We start from the raw sequence: 19556 nt of genomic DNA, 5'->3' as shown, positions 1-19556 counted from the left end.
GAATTTAACGTACAACTAATGTTTTGTAGTTTATCTATATGGTGCCCATTCTAATATTAGATCCTTCGTTTTGTTCTAGCACAATAAATCAGTTGTGTAACCAAAGCAAACAAGTACCCTTTTCCTTTTCCTTTTCCTTTACCTCTCCCTCTTCCTCTTCCTCTTCTGCGCAACAAGTAGACACCTACCTAACTTTTAATTTCACTTTACTTGATTTGAGCTTCGTTAACCATTATCATTGTTACATATCATGATAAGGACTTGCACGCCATCACAGAGCTTCTCTGCTGGCATATATGCATAGACCAGACCAGACCATTCTTCCATTTTTTATGCAAATTAAGTTAATTAATGACTATTGCATATCATGTTTTGAATGCTTTTAGAGGTTTAGTTATGACTAGCCACAGATCTTTTCTCGGAACATGTTGGTAGGCAATTTGGTCCAGTGGACCCTCGTGCCCCGGTGGTTGATTTTGCACGTCAAGAGATAATAATTGATTGCTTCGAAGAAGAAAATATCAAAAACTAAGTGAATATAAACAAATAAATAGTGGGGGAAGAAAAGGAAGTAGGAAATTTTAGCGTCATGTTGACCATTATTGCTTCTAACTATTTGCGGACAAAAGTATTCAAGTGGATAAGTGGGCTGAGCCCCTCAATGGATGCTACCTACCGATGGAGTGTGCCGCACGCTGCAAGCTTGACACCATTTCTCTTTGATTATTATTTCTTCTGAGAAAATAATAAAACCACATGAATTACTCATTCCAAAAAAGTGAGAATATCATTAAAGATATCAGTTATTTTCAAAATGGCAACTTTTAAGAATCGAAACGGACAGTGATTGGCAAATGCATGCTATCAATGTGACCTTCCAAGTGTGGGTTTAAACACTCCCCGACAAAAACAGGAAAAGCAATTCCACTGTGTACATATATACGTGTTAGGATTTTATTGGAGCATAGAAAACAAAAATAAAAGATATTGAAGATCTAATATGGGGATCCACCGAGTAGACAATGAGGCCTCGTGGCTTCTGTCATCCACTCGTGATCCTGTGTTGGTGGTATTAGGATAAGCTCTTCACCCTCTCCTTCCAAATTTCCAATCTTGAGATACGCTCCTCCCTCCTTCCTCATCCCTCCACTCACCACGCTCCGCTCTTTGACCAAATTCAAATAACAATAATAATCATAATAAAATTAGAGGGTGTGGTGGCACGTGCAATCCTGCCTTCTGCTGCCAACACATCTGACACGTGCACGCTTGTGATGACTTGAATTTTGTTTCCCCGCGTCACGTGTACCACCTCACTGGGCTGTCTCTCGAAAAGATTCCCCCTCCCCCCTTCGACTGCGCTTCGGGGCCCATTTTAGAGTTGGGCCGCAGCTCTGGCCAATTCAAGATTGGGCCTGGGGTTAAGGAGTACAAATGACGTGGGGTCCATGTTGCATTGTGTGACTGTGCACTGCCTTCCAGGTAGTTTCCCAATGCGGGTCCACTTGGAATACGACGATTTCCGTCTGACTTGACGGCCTATTAACGACTTTGACAGGACGACGGACGAGCCTATTCTCCTTAAAATAAAAGGCGTCTCCATTTTCCATGCTAAAAGGTTTTATCAAAACAATATAAAAAGGAAACGAAAAGATTTGGAAAGCTTTCTATGAAAAGAATAGTACTAAAAAGCTGTTATAGATAAGTTAAGTATTTGGTTGTAATCTTATGCGCGCATTGTTGACTCTAATCGCACCCGATTCAGCATCGAATGGTCGTGAATCCTCATATCGCCTTCGGGGTTCCTTCTGGTCCCTCGAAAGTTGGTGGGACCGACCCTCAAGGCCATTCCACGGTGAGGTCTTGGGATGGGAGATGACATAATCTTTAAGCTCACATTAATATTATTTAATTACGAGAAAAAAAGAAATTAGAGAGTCACGAGAGGAATCTTGGTGCACCAAAGTGCCACCGTGGCAACGACTTGTTTGCCAAGAAGAAAAAGGAATTTGCAGGAGAAGGAAAATTGACGAGGTCTTACTATTTTCTCTTGGAGACATCTTTTTTCAAATGAGATAAGGAGTTTTATAAATTGGAAACCAAAAGAAAAAAAAATTAGGTTCCAAATGAGATGAGAGAAAAATCGATGATAGGAGTGGAAAATGATTAATTAAAGCTGATATTTAGCAAGAAGTGGGTAGCCGCCCATCCTGGGTGGAATGAATAGGAAGCTGACATGGCAAGATGCAAGAGAAAGATAGGGTAGAATTGAAATAGGAAATAAGAAAGGAAAAGTGGGGATTGGATGAGACTTGGGAGTGAGGACATGGAAGGGGTGCTCAACAGAACAACCCACGTGGCAAGCAGGTTAATGGTGTGAGACCGCATACACAAGGACACCCAGCTATTATTTTAACGGACAAAAATAAAAAGGAGGTTAAATAAGTTTAAGATGAGAAATTGGCATCCGAGAGAGGCTTGTGCTCTTCTTGTGGTGGTGGTGGTGGTGGTGAGGGTCAAGGTTAAGAGGAGGTGGTGGTGGTGGCGGTGGTCCTCGTAGAGAGGGATGCAAAAGTAGACCTAGTGTTTCGGAATAACAAAGACTGAGGAGGTGGTCGGCATTTTGTAGTTTGGCCGTGCTTCTTCCACATCTCAGCCTTTTGTTTTTTCCGAGACATTGGCACATTGCACCCCTCATCCTCTAATAGTTCTGTGCTTTTCCCATTCCGATCTGAAGCGTCCGGGGCAATTTCCATTCTTGTTCTTCATACACGTTCTTGTCCGTCGGATCTGGAATTTTGATTTCCTCCTACCGATTTGGTGAGGTTTTTGAATCCGTAAATTCTTCTACCTTTTTCAATTTCTCTGGACTCATGTTTAAAAATTATCGTTTGAGATAAACGCAGCTTTGGGCTGATCTTTTAGCCTTCCTGGCTGTAATTTGATTGTTTTAGATTCCTCAAGACATCGTTTTCAAATCTTTTCATGAGGGCAATGCGTGAGTTTTATTTTTCTTCTTTTTTATTTTATGAATAAATTTTTAAATTTGAATCCTTCTGAATGTTTACAGAGTCACGTAGCATTTTTGGTGAGAGTTGAGGAAAAAACTTGATCGAGCGTCTCAACTTGCGGTCAATTTTGGGGTTTTGATTGAATTTGAAACGATAAGTTCTCGTCTTCAGGTAATGCTAAGAAAAAGAAGGCCGAATCTTTATATTTTGAATTTGTCAGTTTCGATAGGCAGATCTGCTAAAACAATGTACAATTTTGGCAAGCGCATCGATGATTTCTAAATCAATTTGTCATCACATTCACATTTCTTCATTTTGTATTTTTAATTTCAGCTGTAAAGTTTTGAGGTAGAGAAACGACAAGTTCTGTAACAATGCATTTTAAAAGCATTGTTCGCGAGCTTAGGGACATGAGAGATAGTATAGGAAACTCGTCGAGAAGGAGAGCAGAGGGGAAGCACACGAACCGTCGTGGAAGATCGCATATAGCCCCTGAAGGGTCTCCATCTTCATCTGCACTCTTTCAACAACAAAGTCAGTGGGCTAACATGCCTCCCGAATTGCTTCTTGATATAATCCAGAGGGTGGAAGCCGCCGAGGCTTCATGGCCTGCCCGTCGGGATGTTGTTTCTTGTGGATCAGTTTGTAGGTCATGGCGGGATATCACCAAAGAGATAGTCAAGACTCCCGAGCAATGTGGTTGCCTCACGTTCCCTATTTCATTGAAGCAGGTAGTTCTTTTTCTCTTTTCTGTTGGAGTTATAACTCCTTGGGTATAGGGTTTATTCTTTTTTCTAACTCCTTATTTTCAATTTCTATTAGCCTGGGCCAAGGGAATCCCAAATTCAATGCTTTATCAAGAGAGAAAGGGCGACTTCAACTTTCCGATTGTATCTTGGTCTGAGCCCTGGTAAATTGTGCTTTTTGTCTGTATTGACTGTGGATTATATAAATTGTTCTTTAGTTGTTTTTGGGAACGGTACTCTGCTGCATGGAATTCGTTAAATTTCGAGTCTCTCTGGAGTCTCTACCTGAACATAGCTACTATCTGGTTTGGAGTTGAAAACCAGAGGAGCTTTATTGCTTAACATAGAATTTCTTTAGATGTAACACTCCTGATCATAGATATATTGAAACAGAGGGCCACGAAATTTGTTGTGCCTTTTCAAAACCGGCCTCTTACAGATTAGGTTTTAAAAAGGATTAGATATTTCTGCTTTCAGCTACTAAAGCATATTTAACTGATGTTTACTAAATTGCAGCCCTATCGGGGGATGCCAGTAAATTATTATTGGCTGCCAGAAAGATCAGAAGGGCGACGAGCACGGAGTTTGTGATATCCTTGCTTGGGGACGATTTCTCTCGAGCAACCAATGCATATGTTGGAAAATTAAAGTAAGGTTTTAGCTAACTTGAGTTCCCTATCTTTTTATTGCTGCATTCTTCTTCTCATGCAATTTATGGGTAAATCTTGAACAGGTCTAATTTTCTGGGTACTAAATTCACCATCTACGACAGTCAGCCGCCACATGACCCTGCAGTCCAGTCGAATTGTCAGTCAAACGGAAGATTACATTCAAAGCAGGGGTCTACCAGGTCACCCAGTGGTAACTATAATGTGGCCACCATATCTTATGAGCTCAACGTTCTGCGTACCAGAGGCCCTAGGAGAATGCACTGCACCATGCATTGGATCCCCATCTCTGCAATTCAGGAAGGTGGCACCGCCCCAACTCCAATGACATTTGCAAAATGCCAAAAGGATCAATTTCCTCAGTCAGCGGATCCAAAAGGAAAGAACCCACTCATTGAGTTTAGCTCCAACAGTCTTGCTGAGACACCAGAATCCATCCAAGACACGAGAAATCCACTGGTTTTGAAAAATAAAGCTCCTAGATGGCATGAGCAGCTGCAATGCTGGTGCCTGAATTTCAAAGGACGTGTTACAGTGGCCTCCGTAAAAAATTTCCAGCTGGTGGCAGCTGTGGAGCCTTGCCAAAATGTCTCTGTGGCAGAGCAAGAAAAAGTAATACTACAGTTTGGAAAGATTGGGAAAGACATATTCACCATGGATTATCGATACCCCCTCTCTGCCTTCCAAGCATTTGCAATCTGCTTGAGCAGCTTTGACACTAAACCAGCCTGTGAATGATCACATTGTATTATCATTATAGGTCATGATCTTGCTATGCTTCCCCCCATAGTCTCTTGTATATATATTCTTCAAAGGAAGCTCTCTAGGCTTTGTCCATCCTCATCACAGAGCGCCTTTTATGTGCAGGCATTAGTTTTTGTAACAGCAATGATCCAGAGTGTATTTGTAAGTGGCAAAATCTATTTTATCTGTGGAATGGCAGTTCCATAAGAGTTTGCCCCAAGTATGTAACTTCATCACTCTTGGAGAATTTTATGCCTAATTTTGCAGAAACTCAAAGATACTCCTCTCAGTAGCAAAATGATTTCTTATTAGCTGTATATTTGAAAACACATGTAATTTATTTTGACATATACACGCAAATTGCCCTGCAGCATGTTCTTTAGCAAAGCATGCAAGAGCAGAACATAAATAAAGTATGACTTTGTGGATGACATAGCATCCTCATTCTTCCTTTATTGTAAGTATTAACATTATTTCATGCACCTTTTTTTTACCTTGCCGCCTGGCAGGAGCCAATATGCAATTGTAACTTACTTTGTCACACAACATCTGTATTGTTGCCTTTGCTCTTCTCCCCAGAGCTATAGCGGCAGCCATGACGCTTAGGCTTTTCTGGATTGTCTGGGTCAGAATCGCTTGATTCCAAGAAGAGGCCTCTGAGGCATCGTCTCTTGATGACAGGCTCGTACGTCAGCTTTTGAGAAGGGGTAACACTGAATTCGGCCTTGTGTGCCTCTAGGGGCTCTTCTTTACAACCAAACTTCGCCTGTGCTGTCGGGGTACATGAGATTCCCAACTGAACACCAGGATTCCTTTCTGTAACAGCAGCATCGCAAAAAATCGAGTTATTGATGCTCTGTACGTTGCTGTTAATATATGCTTTGGTTGCCTCAACTTCTTTGATCATTGAATCCTCCCTGGAACTTCCTTCTCCTTCAATGTTCTCAACGCCGCCCTCATCTGTGTTGGCCTTATAGCCCCTATGAATGTGAAGCGATGCATCTTTCTTTGCTGACTCAGGAACAAAGTGCATTGATGCTCCTCTGTTTTCACCAACTAGGTTTGTGATACTAATTGGCTTTTCGTCCATTGGTTGTTTTGGGTGCCCGGTGGTCAGCTTATGAACAAATTTGGAGATATCTTCTCTTATCTCTTTGTGCAGGGGTGCTCGTTCCCCATTGAATGTAGCAGGCTTTGGACGGGGTTCACTTACTGGGCTCCGATCCTTTGGATGTGTTGAAATCACCGTCTTACTCTGTTTTCCACTGGTGCCAGAAGTCAATAATATCTCTTTTCTGTCAAGAATCTCTCGCTTCCCCGGCTGCTTTTGTAAACCTGGAAATGTGACAGCCTGCTGCTCTTTGATCTGTATTTTTGAATGAGGTGTAATTGTATGAATCTCAGCCTCTGCCATCTGCTTTGGTGTCTCATAAGCTGGGCCATTGGTCTTCTCTTCTTTTATGAGTTCTTGCTCTACTTTCTTCCTTTCTTCAGTCTCCTCCGACTTTGGTTCTGATGAAAAGCGCTTCCAAACAGAAGTAACAGCATAAGAATCTGGCTTCTGAGGTCCGGAAGGCGTCTCTATTGCTGCAGATGTTGGTAGTGCTGCTGCTACAGGACCTGGAGCCTGTGAAGGCTGTGCTACCACCCGTGAGGTTGGAAGAGTCCAAGATGGTATTTCTGCCTTTGATTGAGGTTCTTGCGTGTCTACCTGAGACGCTTTTGATATTTGATCATATTCTCCGACGGGCTTTGCATCATCAATTAAGGTAGAAGAATCTGATTTCTGAGGTGAGGCAGGAGCCTTTGGTGCTGCCACCACCACGGTGGTTCCAAGGATGTTTTGGTCCTGGGACTTGGGAGTCTCGGTTGTGATCTGTGCCTTTGTTTGAGGCTCTTGCGACCACATCTGAGACACTGCTGGCTTCATCTCTTCTGGCCCGGTGGCCAGTGTTTGGGGTCTCCTGTAAGTGGGAGGAGCCTGGGAGCTCTCTTGAATGCTGGATTGTAATCTCCTTGACGGAGATGCAGGCTGGGATACAACTTGACTTGTTGGTGGCACCCGAGTAGCTGTCCGAGATGGAGAAGTGGGCTGTGAGGATGTGGGCCCAGCATATTGAGAGGGCCCACGAGATGGGGATGAAGGCACAGAGCCAGTCCGGAATTGGTATTCTGCTCGAGTTGGTGATGTTGGCTGAGAAGTGACTGGTGATCGGGCAGCTGCCAAAGGTGGCGATCGTGCAGCTGCAAAAGGTGGTGATCGTGCAGCTGCAAAGGGTGGTGATCGTGCAGCTGCAAAGGGTGGTGATCGTGCAGCTACAAAAGGTGGTGATCGTGCAGCTGCCAAAGGTGGTGATCGTACAGCTGCCAAAGGTGGTGATTGTACCTCAGACTCTGTCCTCGGTGCTGCTTGTGCTTGATCTTGGGGGGGAGGAGGAGGAGGAGGAGGTGGCTGTACCTGGACTATCCCTGGAGGCCGAAATGGAGGCCGCAGAATGGGAGCTGCGGTGGCTGACTGGGTTGGGGCTGGCTGTGCTGGAGTTGGTGTTGGGCTTGGACGTGGAGCCGCAGGTGCTGGCAGCCAAGGGAGTCGGAAGCGGAATGGTTGCCTCTGTTCTGCCATTGAATATTAAGCCAAAAAAATAATATGGTAAGATGGATGATGGATGTCTGAGTTATTGCCGAAGTCGATGCTCAATATTCAATGTAAGGTTTGCGATTTATAGGTTTCTATTTGATACCTTGGAGAGTCCATGGGACTTTTGCATTAGTTTCAGATTTACCCCTAGCTTCCTTGCGCCTCTCTCCCAGGAATAAGCCTTTTGCACGAAGAGGGAAGAGATTCTTCAGATAGATTTTCCTTCTCCGAAAGGACTAGCATCTTGTTACAGCTGCCTTTAGGGATGTTCCTTTTTCCTTACTCCTGTTCGTCTTAAACTCCAATCAGATACTTTGCAGTCACCTTGACCTTGTGAAGGGAAGAAGAGTAGTAAAACATTATACATAATTTCCTCACGCGGCTGTTTCATCATATTATCAAAGTAAATTATAAGAATGGATACAATTACCCTTGATTCTGAACTTCAATTATCATCCCTAATTATCTCTAATTCTCGTCAATTGTAGCTCCTACCCGGTTGCAGTGCATAGAAAGACACTAACACGAGTCTAAGCGATCCAAAAAGAATCCAAGAAAAATTTCTACATTAGTTTACACTGGCTCCTCATTTACTTCTGTTAAGGAAAGGTGTCCATAGTGTAAAATCCAGATCATTGTTACTTGGAGTAGCGGCCACAAACCATACAAGTTACAACATTGTGACTGGAAAGCTTTGCACATCATGCCTGCCTGCAGAAGCAACATGCCGAGGAAGCTAAAAATCCAGCAAATATTCCTTTTCCTTCACCCAGTTCAAGAAAGGAACATTCATTCCAAGTCAGAGATGAACAAAAGATATTCTCCTCTCTTCTCCTTTGAATTTCCATTAATGGAACAGCTCCACTACCTTAGGCACTAGGCAAGCTTCCGATCCCTTCAACCCTCCCAAGCTACCTTGTGTTCTGTCACCTGTTTTCTTTCTTTTGCTGCGGTCTCAGAAATCCTTTCTGAAACTAGTCTTTGAAAAGGTTCAAACTACTGCCGCCCTGCACTTAGACAAATGCTTCAATATATATAGAATCACTTGCTGAAGATCAAAGCTGCTAACATTTGTTTCAATTTTGATCAACAGGACAAATGCAAGGAATTGGCCGAGCAACACGATCTTGCCAGGAAACGCTTAAGCTTGCAATTCTACAGCACTGCCATGGAAGGAGTACAGCTGGGAGGAAAAATGTATTTTCACGTCATGAATGTGTCACCACCTCCAACCCCACCATGGAGCAGAAGGGATTGGAGAATACAACAGTGGCAGAAGTACTGATGACAAAGGGAGAAGAGAAAAGTGGATCTTGGCTCTGGTGCCGCACCAATGACACTGTTTATGATGCTGCAAAGCATGTAAGGTTTTAGTACATTTAAAAAATAAATGTAAAACAAGCATCCCTACTGAACTTAATTTGAATCTGTCCCTCATGACTATATTGGCAAATGTTGTAGATGGCAGAAAATAACATTGGGTCTCTAGTGGTTCTAAAGCCAGGAGAGCCAAAACATATTGCTGGCATTTTCACAGAAAGAGGTAATGTTGTTCTAGGACGTTACTCTAAATTGTTATAGATGACTTGAAAATTTTACGAACGTAAAATAGACCTATTCAGTTTATTGCTGATGATGAAAGCAATGCCAAAACAGACTACATGAGGAAGATAATAGCACATGGAAGATCCTCCAAAGACACTAAAGTTGGGGAAATCATGACTGATGAGGTTATTTCTTGCTATCCCCGTCCAACTTTCACCTTTGTTGGGACACTAGAAATTTCATTGTTCTTTCTAAACCTTATAGCTTGAACTCCAACAGAACAAGTTGGTGACTGTGAGCTCTGATACAAACATTCTCCAAGCAATGCAGCTTTTGACAGGTAAATTATTACAATAGTGATTATGCTCTAAAATCATCCTGGGTAAGTGTATGAAAAGCAGGGAAAGGAATAATGAGAGATGTGGGTGTTTGCAGAGTATCAGATAAGGCATGTACCAGTGATAGATGGAAAGATAGTAGGCATGATTTCCATAGTAGACATTGTCCGAGCGGTGGTGGAGCTGCAAAGTGGGGAAGTGAAGAGACTGAACGAGTTCATTAAAGGAGATTACTATTGAAATATACCGGATGATGTCCAGATCTATTAGAGCAAACTGTAAAATCTGATGCCCATCAAAAGTCTTTTTTTATTTTTATTTGATAGGCAAATAAGAGTGTATATTAATGACTATAAAAAGAATGCCAAACTAGGTGGGATGCTCATCAAGCTTATATGGGAGATGTAAATTTGCAGTCTGTTGCCTGAACAAGCATCCCTCCTTCATACTTATTTGTGTGGAAAACATGTGAAACAACTTCATGGGAATGAGAAGTTCGATCTTGTTAAGGTGCTGGATTGTGTTTTCAAGGTGTTGAACTCATTTGATTTACAAAACCAATAAAAATTTGCTTAAATGATTCAGGGCTGCCAATGCACAATTACCTGAGTTGTGTCGTAGAAACTTCAATGCAGACATGTTCAAGCAAAACATACAAAGATAGAATAATACTCCCATAATAGTATTTAAGATTTTAATATAATTGGATCAATTATGTTAACATCTAAAGATAAAAAACATCATCTCATTATATTATAAAGAATATCACAAAGGATAAAAATCTATATAATTATTGGGTTGTGAAATATCTATAGGTCATGTAACATTTCCTTTTCCCCACTCTTTATATATCTCCATCCTAAACCACAAACTCCCTTACTCTAAATATCTTTCACCCTTCATGACATCTCTATTCGTATAACCTCTACAAACTCATCCCTATTTCATAATATTTTTCGCTCATGTCCTTTAATAACTTTTTTAATTCTATAAGAAAATGTAATATTCTATTCAATATTCTTTATACTATATATATATATATGTATATATATATATAATACAAATTTGAGAGACTTCCCATTTCCAACCACCTGATACATGCTCCTTCAATTTGCCTCTCTTCATATGGCTGTGCAGTCCAAGCAGAAACTCTCTTTCCCCGTCAAAGGAGGAATCAAACAATGATCTAAGAAAAACGGGAAAACTTGCCCTTAACTAGAAAAATACATGAATTTCAAGATATTATTGTTAGCTCTTTTCTGCCGGATGCTCCTAAATTTTTATTTGACATGGTGGATCTAAGCATCTCTAAAACAGAATCTAGGAACCATTCAACACAAGTTTGTACTTCATGTCAACGGGATTAAAGAAATTAAAATAATTCTTTCATATGGTGCTAAGCAATAACAAATGATGCCAAATTCAATCATCAATAAGTTTATTGCAAACTAAACAACTCATCTCTCTTAGTTCACACAGCGGACCAGTCACTGGTGGTTCACAAAAAAGGTGAGATGCATCTGATATGTGGGTATGGGAACATGGCAAAACTCACATTGCCAGGTTCAGAGTACAATATGGTAAAGAAACTAGCTCTTTCTGTCGATTAAATCACTTCCGGCCAAGCAATGCGTTAAAAGTGCTCCTAACTGACTCTCATCAAACTATCGCAATGTTGGTCTTTCACGACCAACGGCTTGAGATGACATAAGGATGATCTTAAGCTGCTCAGATGCAGTAAACCCCTGAGTCTCCATCACCCCATGTATCCTTCGAGCATCCTGCACAAACCCACCAGCTATAAGCCCCTTTATAATCCTCTCAAAATCCTCAGGGTTCAACTGCTCCTTCTTAGCCTCCACAACCCCTAGAGCTTGAAGAGCCTTCTTCTCAACCCCGGCCCTTGAATACATATCACAAAGGCTTACATGAAACTTTAAAGGAGGAGCCTCACCCTGCTCAGCTATCTTGCCCAGTAGTTGCTCAGCTTCATCAACCAGCTGCATCTTCCCTAGCCAATCCACCAGAACAACATATGTAGCAACCCCCGGCTCAAAACCATCCTTCTCAAGCTGCAATAGAAGATTCAAAGCCTTATCCAATAAATTTCCTTTCTCATAAGCTGCAATCATGCTAGCAGTGCACCTGTCGTCAGGCCTGTGTCCAACTTTTATCATATAGTCAAAACTGTTCCTTGCCTGATCAGGATCGCCAGCTTGCCCATATGCCTCAACAAGCAATGTACAAGACTCCAAACTAGGCTGGAACCCAGCAAACTGCATGGTGGTTGAGATACGTTGGGCTCCACCAATGTCACCACGTTGGGCAAATGACTGAAGCAATGACATGTAAATCTCCTTTGTGGGTTTGATATCCCTTGCCTCCATCTCTCTCATGAGTGACTCACCCAACTTGGGTTGGCCAGCATTCACATATGCCATGATCATTGAGTTGTAGACCCTTGTGTCTGGTTGGAAGCCTTGGCTCCTCAAGCCTTCAAATGCTTCTTTTGCACGCTCAAGGTTGCCTGCCTTGCTGTACATGTGAACCAAAACAGTGGATGTTAGAATATCAGGTAAGATATCATTTTCATTCATCTTCTTAAGAATCCTCTCAGCATCTTCCACGCGATTCTCCTTAGCATGCACATCAATAAGCTTTGAATAGTCACGAATATTAGTTTGGAAAGACTTTTTGCTCAAAACAAGTTCTGCTACCTACAAAACAAATTGTTCAACATCCCTTTAGGTTCCACAACCAATAAAAGGCAATAATTGAATATCCCACAAGATAGCAGCATGAGAACAGTGGTCTGCACAAAATAGAAGTGGCAATTTCTGTGTAAGAGGTTTCGAACAACTAACATCTATGTACATGCGCCTACATTTGCATATACAGCGCATATGGCATACACCCAAACCCAAATGATGAATTTTTTTATCAACCAAATGGGTAAGACAAGAAACAAAACATGCAACTCCCATATGCACGTAAGCAGAAAAAGGTATAGAAGTTTTGGCACTTTGGTAAGATCAGTGACCTCCACATCAAGTTAGCTGAAATGAACCATCAAAATTTCTCCCAGGATTTGGCTCTTTTCCAACAAAACTACAATAATTACACCCCGACAGATCCAATGTTATCAATCTTAATGCCCCAATAAATGGTTAGATAACATGCAACAGATGGAAAAAAACCACCACAAGTACTCAAGATCCTAACACTCTGTAGCGTCCCAGCCTTTAGGGACTGCTGATCCTAACACTCCTCTAAGTAAGCTCACTCATACCAGCAACACCCAAAAATGCAGTTGAGTTGATGCAGAACACAATAAGCTCTATAAAACAGAAAGTTTAAAATCAATACATCTTCTTTGAGATGCTTAGCAAAGGCTCATTTGAGGATTACTTTCAACAAGGAGGCTTTCTACAAAAGCATATATACTAGCAACTGGTTGTTTTTGTGGCACAAGTGGGCTTTTGATTTTAAAGACAACTTTCATTGTAAAACAATGGTGATAGTAACCTTATACAAGGTGGCAGGATGAAATAAATATGCACCATATACACATCACACCTGCACAATTCAGAAGCAAATAAAGAACGGGTACATATTTATGAGTATCTAAACTGTGTTGAATGCAGCATGATCTACTTTTCCCACTACTGACAGAGCTAAAATATAGAGAGAATTACATTTTATAGATCTAAGTGAATTCATCCATCTACCAAATACAATAACAAACTAGACTCTTCCTAGATAATTCCAAAGAAAGGGAACCTATCTCAAATAAGGAAGTTTAGTGGTTTATAGACCTGGAATGGAACATTGAGCGATATATCATTAACAACATAAAATTTTCAGAAACTAAGTCAAAATTAACTAAATTCCATCTCCTCATCTATTTATAAGCTTCATCCCAGAGCATAATATGGCCAAATAGCATTTTAACATTTTTTTCAAGAAAGTGTAGTGGACAACAAGAAATGAAGTAAAGTGCATGAGAGGTAATGTATTAGGAGCTAAGTTAATTTTTTATTTTTTTTATAGATATAAATATGAAAAAAGAATGAGTTGTTTACCTTAAAGTATAGATGACTATTATTTTCTTTCAATCTATCAAGTAAAGTAATCCAGTCAATCCTGCTAGGCTGGAGAAGCTCTGCCCATTCATCCAACAAGGGAGAAGGGTCATCCTCCTCTTTCATATTAAGGATTTTCTCAGTTATCAATTTGCATTTTCCTGATATTGGTTTGGGTTCCTGGGGCCAAATAATTTCTTCTCTCTCATGGACTTTGTCAGCCACTTCTGTCCATTTAGGATCAGAGAGATCAAGACCATAAATCTCGTATCTAATCTTCCCATGTCTCTTGGGGAGAGATACAACCTTTTCTTTCTTTTCATCCTCTACAAGGTCATCCCCAATAACCTCCTCATTACCTACTGCTTCTTCTCCTTCTTCAGCCTGGGCTTCTTCTCGGAGATGGTCCAAACTCTGATAAAACTCACTTTCCTCCATTTTCTCTCGAGCCCATTTGAACCTGAGCTCCCTCAGCATATCCCCTCTAATGCCTATTTCACCTGCAAATCTAGACATTTCCTTAACTTCTTCAGATTGGAGAAAACCCTTCATTTTTTCCTTGTTTCTTGCCTTCTTCATGTCATCCAATACCAAATTGCTAACCTCCCAAACTGTCTTCCATAAATCCTCACTAAAATCCTGAGATGGTGCAGCCACTGCTGCACTAAGCATCTGCTCAAGGCCACCCTTCTCCATCTCTGATACAACCTTGCGAACAATGATCAAAAGCATCCCATCAATTGTCTGCTTGTCGCAGCCAGTGTATACTTCCATGAGCTTTCCACGCATTATCCAGACAAATCGGGAAAGGAACTCATTCATGGTTCCATCGTCAGAATCATCAGATTCAAGTTCTGGGTCCGTGCCTGAGCCGCCCAGTTTAGTTTCTGGAAGAGAATGAGCATATCTATTTGAGGACGGAGCCAGTTTTGGGTATGCAAGGTTCTGAAAAGTAGAATCATAACTGCCTGATGAATAAATTGAATGAGAAATGGGGGTCGTGATAGCGAAAGAATCCTTATAAATATAGGAGTACGGAGATAGTATTCTTCCATTGAATCTTGATAAGCCTTTAATTGTCTGCCTGGAGAGCAAGTGCTTCAAATTCATGATTTTGGGGAAGAAATATAATAAACGGACAAGCAAAGCACTTGGCTCAATTTTTTTCTATCAAAACCCTATTTTCCAGATGATGTTGTAGAACTAACCCTAAACAACCGATGACTGCCACCTGCAACAAGAAAACACAATAGAAGCTTGAATATCCTTGCTCTCGAAAAAAGAGGGAAAATCAGTGGCTTGAGATTCCAATTTCTTTTGGTAAAATAGTTGCATTGCAGTAAGTTGAGTAAGGGTTTAAACTCTCTGGTTTCCAGATAACTAAATCGATCACTGGAGGTTGGAAGATTTCATTTCGTCAACTAATATTTTTCCCGGAAACCAAACAGAACTCAAGCATATAAAAGAGGATTAGGATGTCACCTGAAGGTATGATGATGAGAAGCACTAATCGACGGCGATGGTAACAGCTGAGATTGGAGAGTGAAGAGAGTGGAGAGAGTAGGCGTGAGTCAGCAGCTAGGGCTTCCGCTTGAGCCGACCCGGCAACTCGTTTTCCCTCTTTTCTTTTTTCCTTTTTTTTTTTCGGATTTTTTTTTCACAAACAATATTATTAAAATACGATGAGTGACTTCAACATGAGAGTTATGAAGTAAATATTATCACGCCAAAATAATTTTTTGAAAATTTAGTATTTAAAATTAAATTCATATAATTAAAAAAAAATCAATATAAAATTAATGAATTCATTATTTTAAAAAAATAATATAAAAAGTAATATTTTTTATATTGTACTCCCTTTTTTTTATCTTTTAAAAGATGATTTTCACATGGATTCCATTGCATATAAATTATGGCATATATAAATTATGATAGTTTTGGAAATATTTTTAAAAAAATGAAATTTTTATTTTTATATTTTAGGTGTTGTATTTGGGTATAATAGTAATAATACACTTTTTTTTTATCCCTTGGGTGTGCATTGCCACATCAGAAATGAGTTTCCATGTAAGCAATACTAGGATTATAACAACATGAAAATAAAAATATTAATACTAAAAGTTGAATAAAATAAATAAAAAGATGAATCATTTAGAGGAAGTAGTACATCAATATAGGGAGATTCCCATATGCACCCTATAATATGGTATCATGCTAGCAACACATAAACCAGCCAACATCTTCACAAATTTTGGTTCATAGCACTTTGTAGCACTTGGCTTACTGGCAATGGATGTAAAATCTTTTTCTATATTGAAAAATTTACTATGGAGTAAATTAACTATCTAAGGGCTAGGAGAGTACCATGAGTATGCCCTATCAGTAAGGGGCTTGGAGAGTGCATGTAAACAAATACTACAATCTGCCTCGTAAACACTAAGAGCATTGATGAAGTGATGGATACGTTCATATGGATTACTTGAATAGTTAATGAATAGAACAAAGGTGGTCGTGGAATACCAGAGAGGATGGGGTTGACAAGCTAGCTCAATTGGATATGTCAGGCTTGTGAAAAACTTCAATAAAGGTGGCAAGGGAATCATGGATAAGAGCAAATCTAATGGTATAACACAAACCAACAAAGTGATGACATGTATACATGGACATATAACATAATGACATATGTATATGGACCAATAAAATAATGTCAATTTTCCATGAGTGAGTGATTGGATAGCAATAATAACTATATATATATGTTTAGATAAGTGAGTTTTCTTCCTCTTAATTTGCTCAAAACGAGCTTGCTAGTACTTAGGTCAATTTTGCTTTACTAGGCCTCCAATTCTAGCAATCAAACTAAGACCATCAAGTCATCTCATATGCTTATGGTGGGGCGAAACAAGCCTAATTAGACTCTCTAAACTTGCTCTTGAAATAAACAAGAATAAAGCATCTAAGTTTTGCGCTATCGAGCACCTTTGAAAGGAAGTATAGGTAATGCTCAATACAATAATACTAAATTCAAGCAACTCTCCTGATGATTGAAAATAGAGATGACTATTTGAAAGTGCCTATTTAATGATGTGAGAAATGGTTAGTGAGGTCAAGTGAAGATGAGGATATGGCCTCTCATCATCTACCATGTCGAGGATAACCTCTCATTTCATCTATCATATCAAGGTGGGAAGGAAACTCTCTTAGCATCTAGTATAAGGGAACATAACGTAATAAGAAAATGAAATACAAGACTTCAAGAAATTCATATTAAAGCAACTCAACAAAGATGATCCTTACTTAAAAGGCTTGTGCAAAAAGAATCCACTACTGTCACGACTTTAGGGATTATTTACATATTTACTCTCACCCTTGATGATCGACGTATGGGTTATTCTTATAGGTTCAATTGGTAGCATGAAACTCAAGTATCAATCTATATTTTTCACATCTTATAAAAAACTAAAGGTGATATTTTAAAACTTGATAGATAGGATGTATTTGATTGAAGAAAGAAATATCTATACTACCTATTATATATGAGGTGTTTTTCACCTTTTTATTTTCAAAAATACCCTTATTAATACTAATAACCAACCTAAATGGAAATTTAATATTTTCATCTACAATTTCTATTTCATCAATCGTTTCATTAGGGCTTTAATTACTTAATGCAACAGAAATCTATAATGTTGATAACTTGATTTTGATTTCATAATCGGATTGAAACTGCCCTCACACACGTATACGAATAACTGGAAATACTCAAAATAAAGAAAATTTAATCTTTAAATTGATTTTAATTTCATATTTGGATTGAAACTGGCCTTACAAACCTATAAAATGACTGAAAATACTCTTGAAACTGCTTTCAATTTAATTGAAAATTTAATCTTTTCATTTGCCTCCAATTTTTACACAACCATTTCAATAGGGATTTAATTACTTATTGTAACTTAATATAATGGAAATATGTATGTTCATAACAATTTGGATTTCATATTCAAATTCTATCTTGAAACTGTCTCAAGGAACTGTGAAGGAAGAGTCTATTTTTTCATTCAAACTCAACAAGCTGGAATGGTTTCAAACATTGTCAAAAGCCGATGAGGCAGACTACTGATCTTAAACATCAGAAGTCGATGAGATCTCACTATAGATGGTAACATCGTCTGTTGAAACATTGGTTTTCAGGTACCCCATCTCCTCCATTCTGTTCGACGGAGCATCGTCCATGATCCATCAATTTGATGTTTATCAATTTCAACCATGGAGTCTAGTTTATTTACAATATTTATGGAGAAAAGTTTGGTGTTGGTAGGAGAGAAGTCCCAGAGTGTTTTTTGAATTCAGAACAAAGATGAAAAATGATTAGGGTTCATTTGGAACTCTACTAAAAATTAGTTTTTTTTTCTTAATAACAAATTTGAAGTATTTGAAATTATATTTGAGTGTGTTGTGAGAAAATAAGTAAAATCTATTTAATAAATACAATAAAATCTATTTAATTTTTGTATTTATAATTATTTTTTTTCTTCAAATGATGAAAAGAAGACAAAATTTGGAGCATTATGTTGTATGTTCCATTTATCTTCAAAGAAGGTAGTTCGAGTAAGTCAAACGGTTGGCAAAGAAAATGAAAAGGAAAAAATAACAAAAAGAAATTTTGGGATTCTTTTTGTATTACTTTTTTTATTTGTTTGTTTTCAAAGCAAAAAAATAAAAAATAAAAAATAAAAAAATCAAAAGAACCAAATGGTTGAATTATGTTTGTTTTGGTGTAGAACCCATGAAGATAAGTAGTCTTTCAATTGATGCTGACGTTGCATTGGCATGGGTTCTAGAAGGATGTTGTCTGCTCCATTAGAAAAACATGATTTTTACGCATCAACATAAAACAATTGATGTATTTGTATCGATTTCTTTTATGTATTACTATTTTTCTCTTTTCTTTAATGGTTAACATGCTTCAACCATTATTATGTTTTATTTACCTTTTATTCATAACCTTTAAATTGCATAATCAACAAACAAACAAAATATTAAGATTTTGATATAAAATTTATCAAAATAATGAAAAATTTTCTATTGAGATTTGATTTCTTTTGATTTTTTTTTTAATATTTTTAGAATAAAACTTATTTTTCATTTATATTTATTTTTTATTGAATAATTTGATATATTATATATTTTTCTTTGATATGAAATTATTTAATTCAATCTAGATGGTATTTTCTATTTTAAAAAATATAATGACTTTTAAAATCAAATTAAAAATAAAAAATGATAATAAAAAATATATAGTTGTTTTAAAAAATGAATTAAAAATATAATTTTAAAAAATAATTTTTAATAAAATAATATATGTCAATAATTTTTCTATAAGAGTTTTTAATTTCAATATAATTTTTTATTTTTTTAGAAGCAAATTTGTGTAAATGAGATTTTTTTTTTTATTTACTCATAACTTTGTTTAGTTGCCCCCTCATAATTTGCAAACCACCCTTTATTTTTTAGGTTTCCTATTAATTGTAATCCATTTTTTTACTTCATTTTATTTTCATTACTTTTTCCTTTTTCTCTTCATTATTTAACTAATATCAATTCTTTAATTTTCATGAAACCTTCAATTTTAGTTCATTAAATAATATTAATTTCTATTTATTGAATAAAAAATAAAGGAATAAAATGTTAATAATCATTTAATGTTATATTAATAATTAAAATGTAATATTGATGTCTCATACATACATGATGTCTTGTCTTTCTAAATCTTCATCTTTCATA

General features: G+C 38.2%; 4 protein-coding genes across 6 annotated transcripts; 2 read left to right on the top strand and 2 right to left on the bottom strand.

Annotated features, from left to right (window-relative positions):
* The first annotated feature begins 2459 nt into the window (after window positions 1-2459).
* Window positions 2460-5445, top strand: LOC100253937 (tubby-like F-box protein 5). Its single transcript, XM_002282116.5, has 6 exons — window positions 2460-2820; window positions 3071-3182; window positions 3345-3742; window positions 3834-3921; window positions 4274-4406; window positions 4491-5445. The coding sequence occupies exons 3-6, from the start codon at window positions 3386-3388 to the stop codon at window positions 5161-5163; spliced, it is 1251 nt and encodes a 416-aa protein (XP_002282152.1). The 5' UTR covers window positions 2460-2820; window positions 3071-3182; window positions 3345-3385; the 3' UTR covers window positions 5164-5445.
* A 14-nt stretch (window positions 5446-5459) lies between these two features.
* Window positions 5460-7792, bottom strand: LOC100250577 (uncharacterized). Its single transcript, XM_002281282.4, has one exon. It carries the CDS (start codon window positions 7790-7792, stop codon window positions 5708-5710), a length of 2085 nt encoding a protein of 694 aa, XP_002281318.1. The 3' UTR covers window positions 5460-5707.
* LOC100245450 (CBS domain-containing protein CBSX3, mitochondrial) lies at window positions 7712-10199 on the top strand. Of its 3 annotated transcripts, none has more exons than XM_059734528.1 (6): window positions 7712-7819; window positions 8901-9169; window positions 9269-9350; window positions 9464-9537; window positions 9632-9692; window positions 9788-10199. In XM_059734528.1, the coding sequence occupies exons 2-6, from the start codon at window positions 8906-8908 to the stop codon at window positions 9928-9930; spliced, it is 624 nt and encodes a 207-aa protein (XP_059590511.1). In that variant the 5' UTR covers window positions 7712-7819; window positions 8901-8905; the 3' UTR covers window positions 9931-10199. The 3 variants fall into 3 exon arrangements, with proteins under 3 accessions (XP_059590511.1, XP_059590510.1, XP_059590509.1); XM_059734527.1 differs by having other exon boundaries at window positions 7772-7875; XM_059734526.1 differs by lacking the exon at window positions 7712-7819 and adding an exon at window positions 8243-8796.
* An 854-nt stretch (window positions 10200-11053) lies between these two features.
* Window positions 11054-15405, bottom strand: LOC100267767 (small ribosomal subunit protein mS77 (rPPR2)). Its single transcript, XM_002281295.4, has 3 exons — window positions 15255-15405; window positions 13773-15003; window positions 11054-12407 (listed from the first exon to the last, which is right to left on the bottom strand). The coding sequence occupies exons 2-3, from the start codon at window positions 14880-14882 to the stop codon at window positions 11355-11357; spliced, it is 2163 nt and encodes a 720-aa protein (XP_002281331.1). The 5' UTR covers window positions 14883-15003; window positions 15255-15405; the 3' UTR covers window positions 11054-11354.
* Window positions 15406-19556: the final 4151 nt, after the last annotated feature.

The sequence above is a fragment of the Vitis vinifera genome, chromosome 18 (genome assembly GCF_030704535.1).
Source record: "Vitis vinifera cultivar Pinot Noir 40024 chromosome 18, ASM3070453v1".
Lineage (NCBI taxonomy): Eukaryota > Viridiplantae > Streptophyta > Magnoliopsida > Vitales > Vitaceae > Vitis > Vitis vinifera.
Note: the sequence above shows the minus strand (reverse complement) of the source record. Positions and strands in the feature narration are given on the sequence as shown.

Excerpts from the sequence above, each read along its gene's own strand:
- LOC100250577 (XM_002281282.4), bottom strand. The coding sequence starts at position 7,792 with ATGGCAGAACAGAGGCAACCATTCCGCTTCCGACTCCCTTGGCTGCCA.
- LOC100267767 (XM_002281295.4), bottom strand. The coding sequence starts at position 14,882 with ATGAATTTGAAGCACTTGCTCTCCAGGCAGACAATTAAAGGCTTATCA. Across the intron at positions 12,408-13,772 it reads ATAGTCATCTATACTTTAAG|GTAGCAGAACTTGTTTTGAG; the intron begins GTAAACAACTCA and ends TTTGTTTTGTAG.
- LOC100245450 (XM_059734528.1), top strand. The coding sequence starts at position 8,906 with ATGCAAGGAATTGGCCGAGCAACACGATCTTGCCAGGAAACGCTTAAG. Across the intron at positions 9,538-9,631 it reads GGGAAATCATGACTGATGAG|AACAAGTTGGTGACTGTGAG; the intron begins GTTATTTCTTGC and ends GAACTCCAACAG. Across the intron at positions 9,693-9,787 it reads AGCAATGCAGCTTTTGACAG|AGTATCAGATAAGGCATGTA; the intron begins GTAAATTATTAC and ends GGGTGTTTGCAG.
- LOC100253937 (XM_002282116.5), top strand. The coding sequence starts at position 3,386 with ATGCATTTTAAAAGCATTGTTCGCGAGCTTAGGGACATGAGAGATAGT. Across the intron at positions 3,922-4,273 it reads GTATCTTGGTCTGAGCCCTG|CCCTATCGGGGGATGCCAGT; the intron begins GTAAATTGTGCT and ends ACTAAATTGCAG. Across the intron at positions 4,407-4,490 it reads GCATATGTTGGAAAATTAAA|GTCTAATTTTCTGGGTACTA; the intron begins GTAAGGTTTTAG and ends AATCTTGAACAG.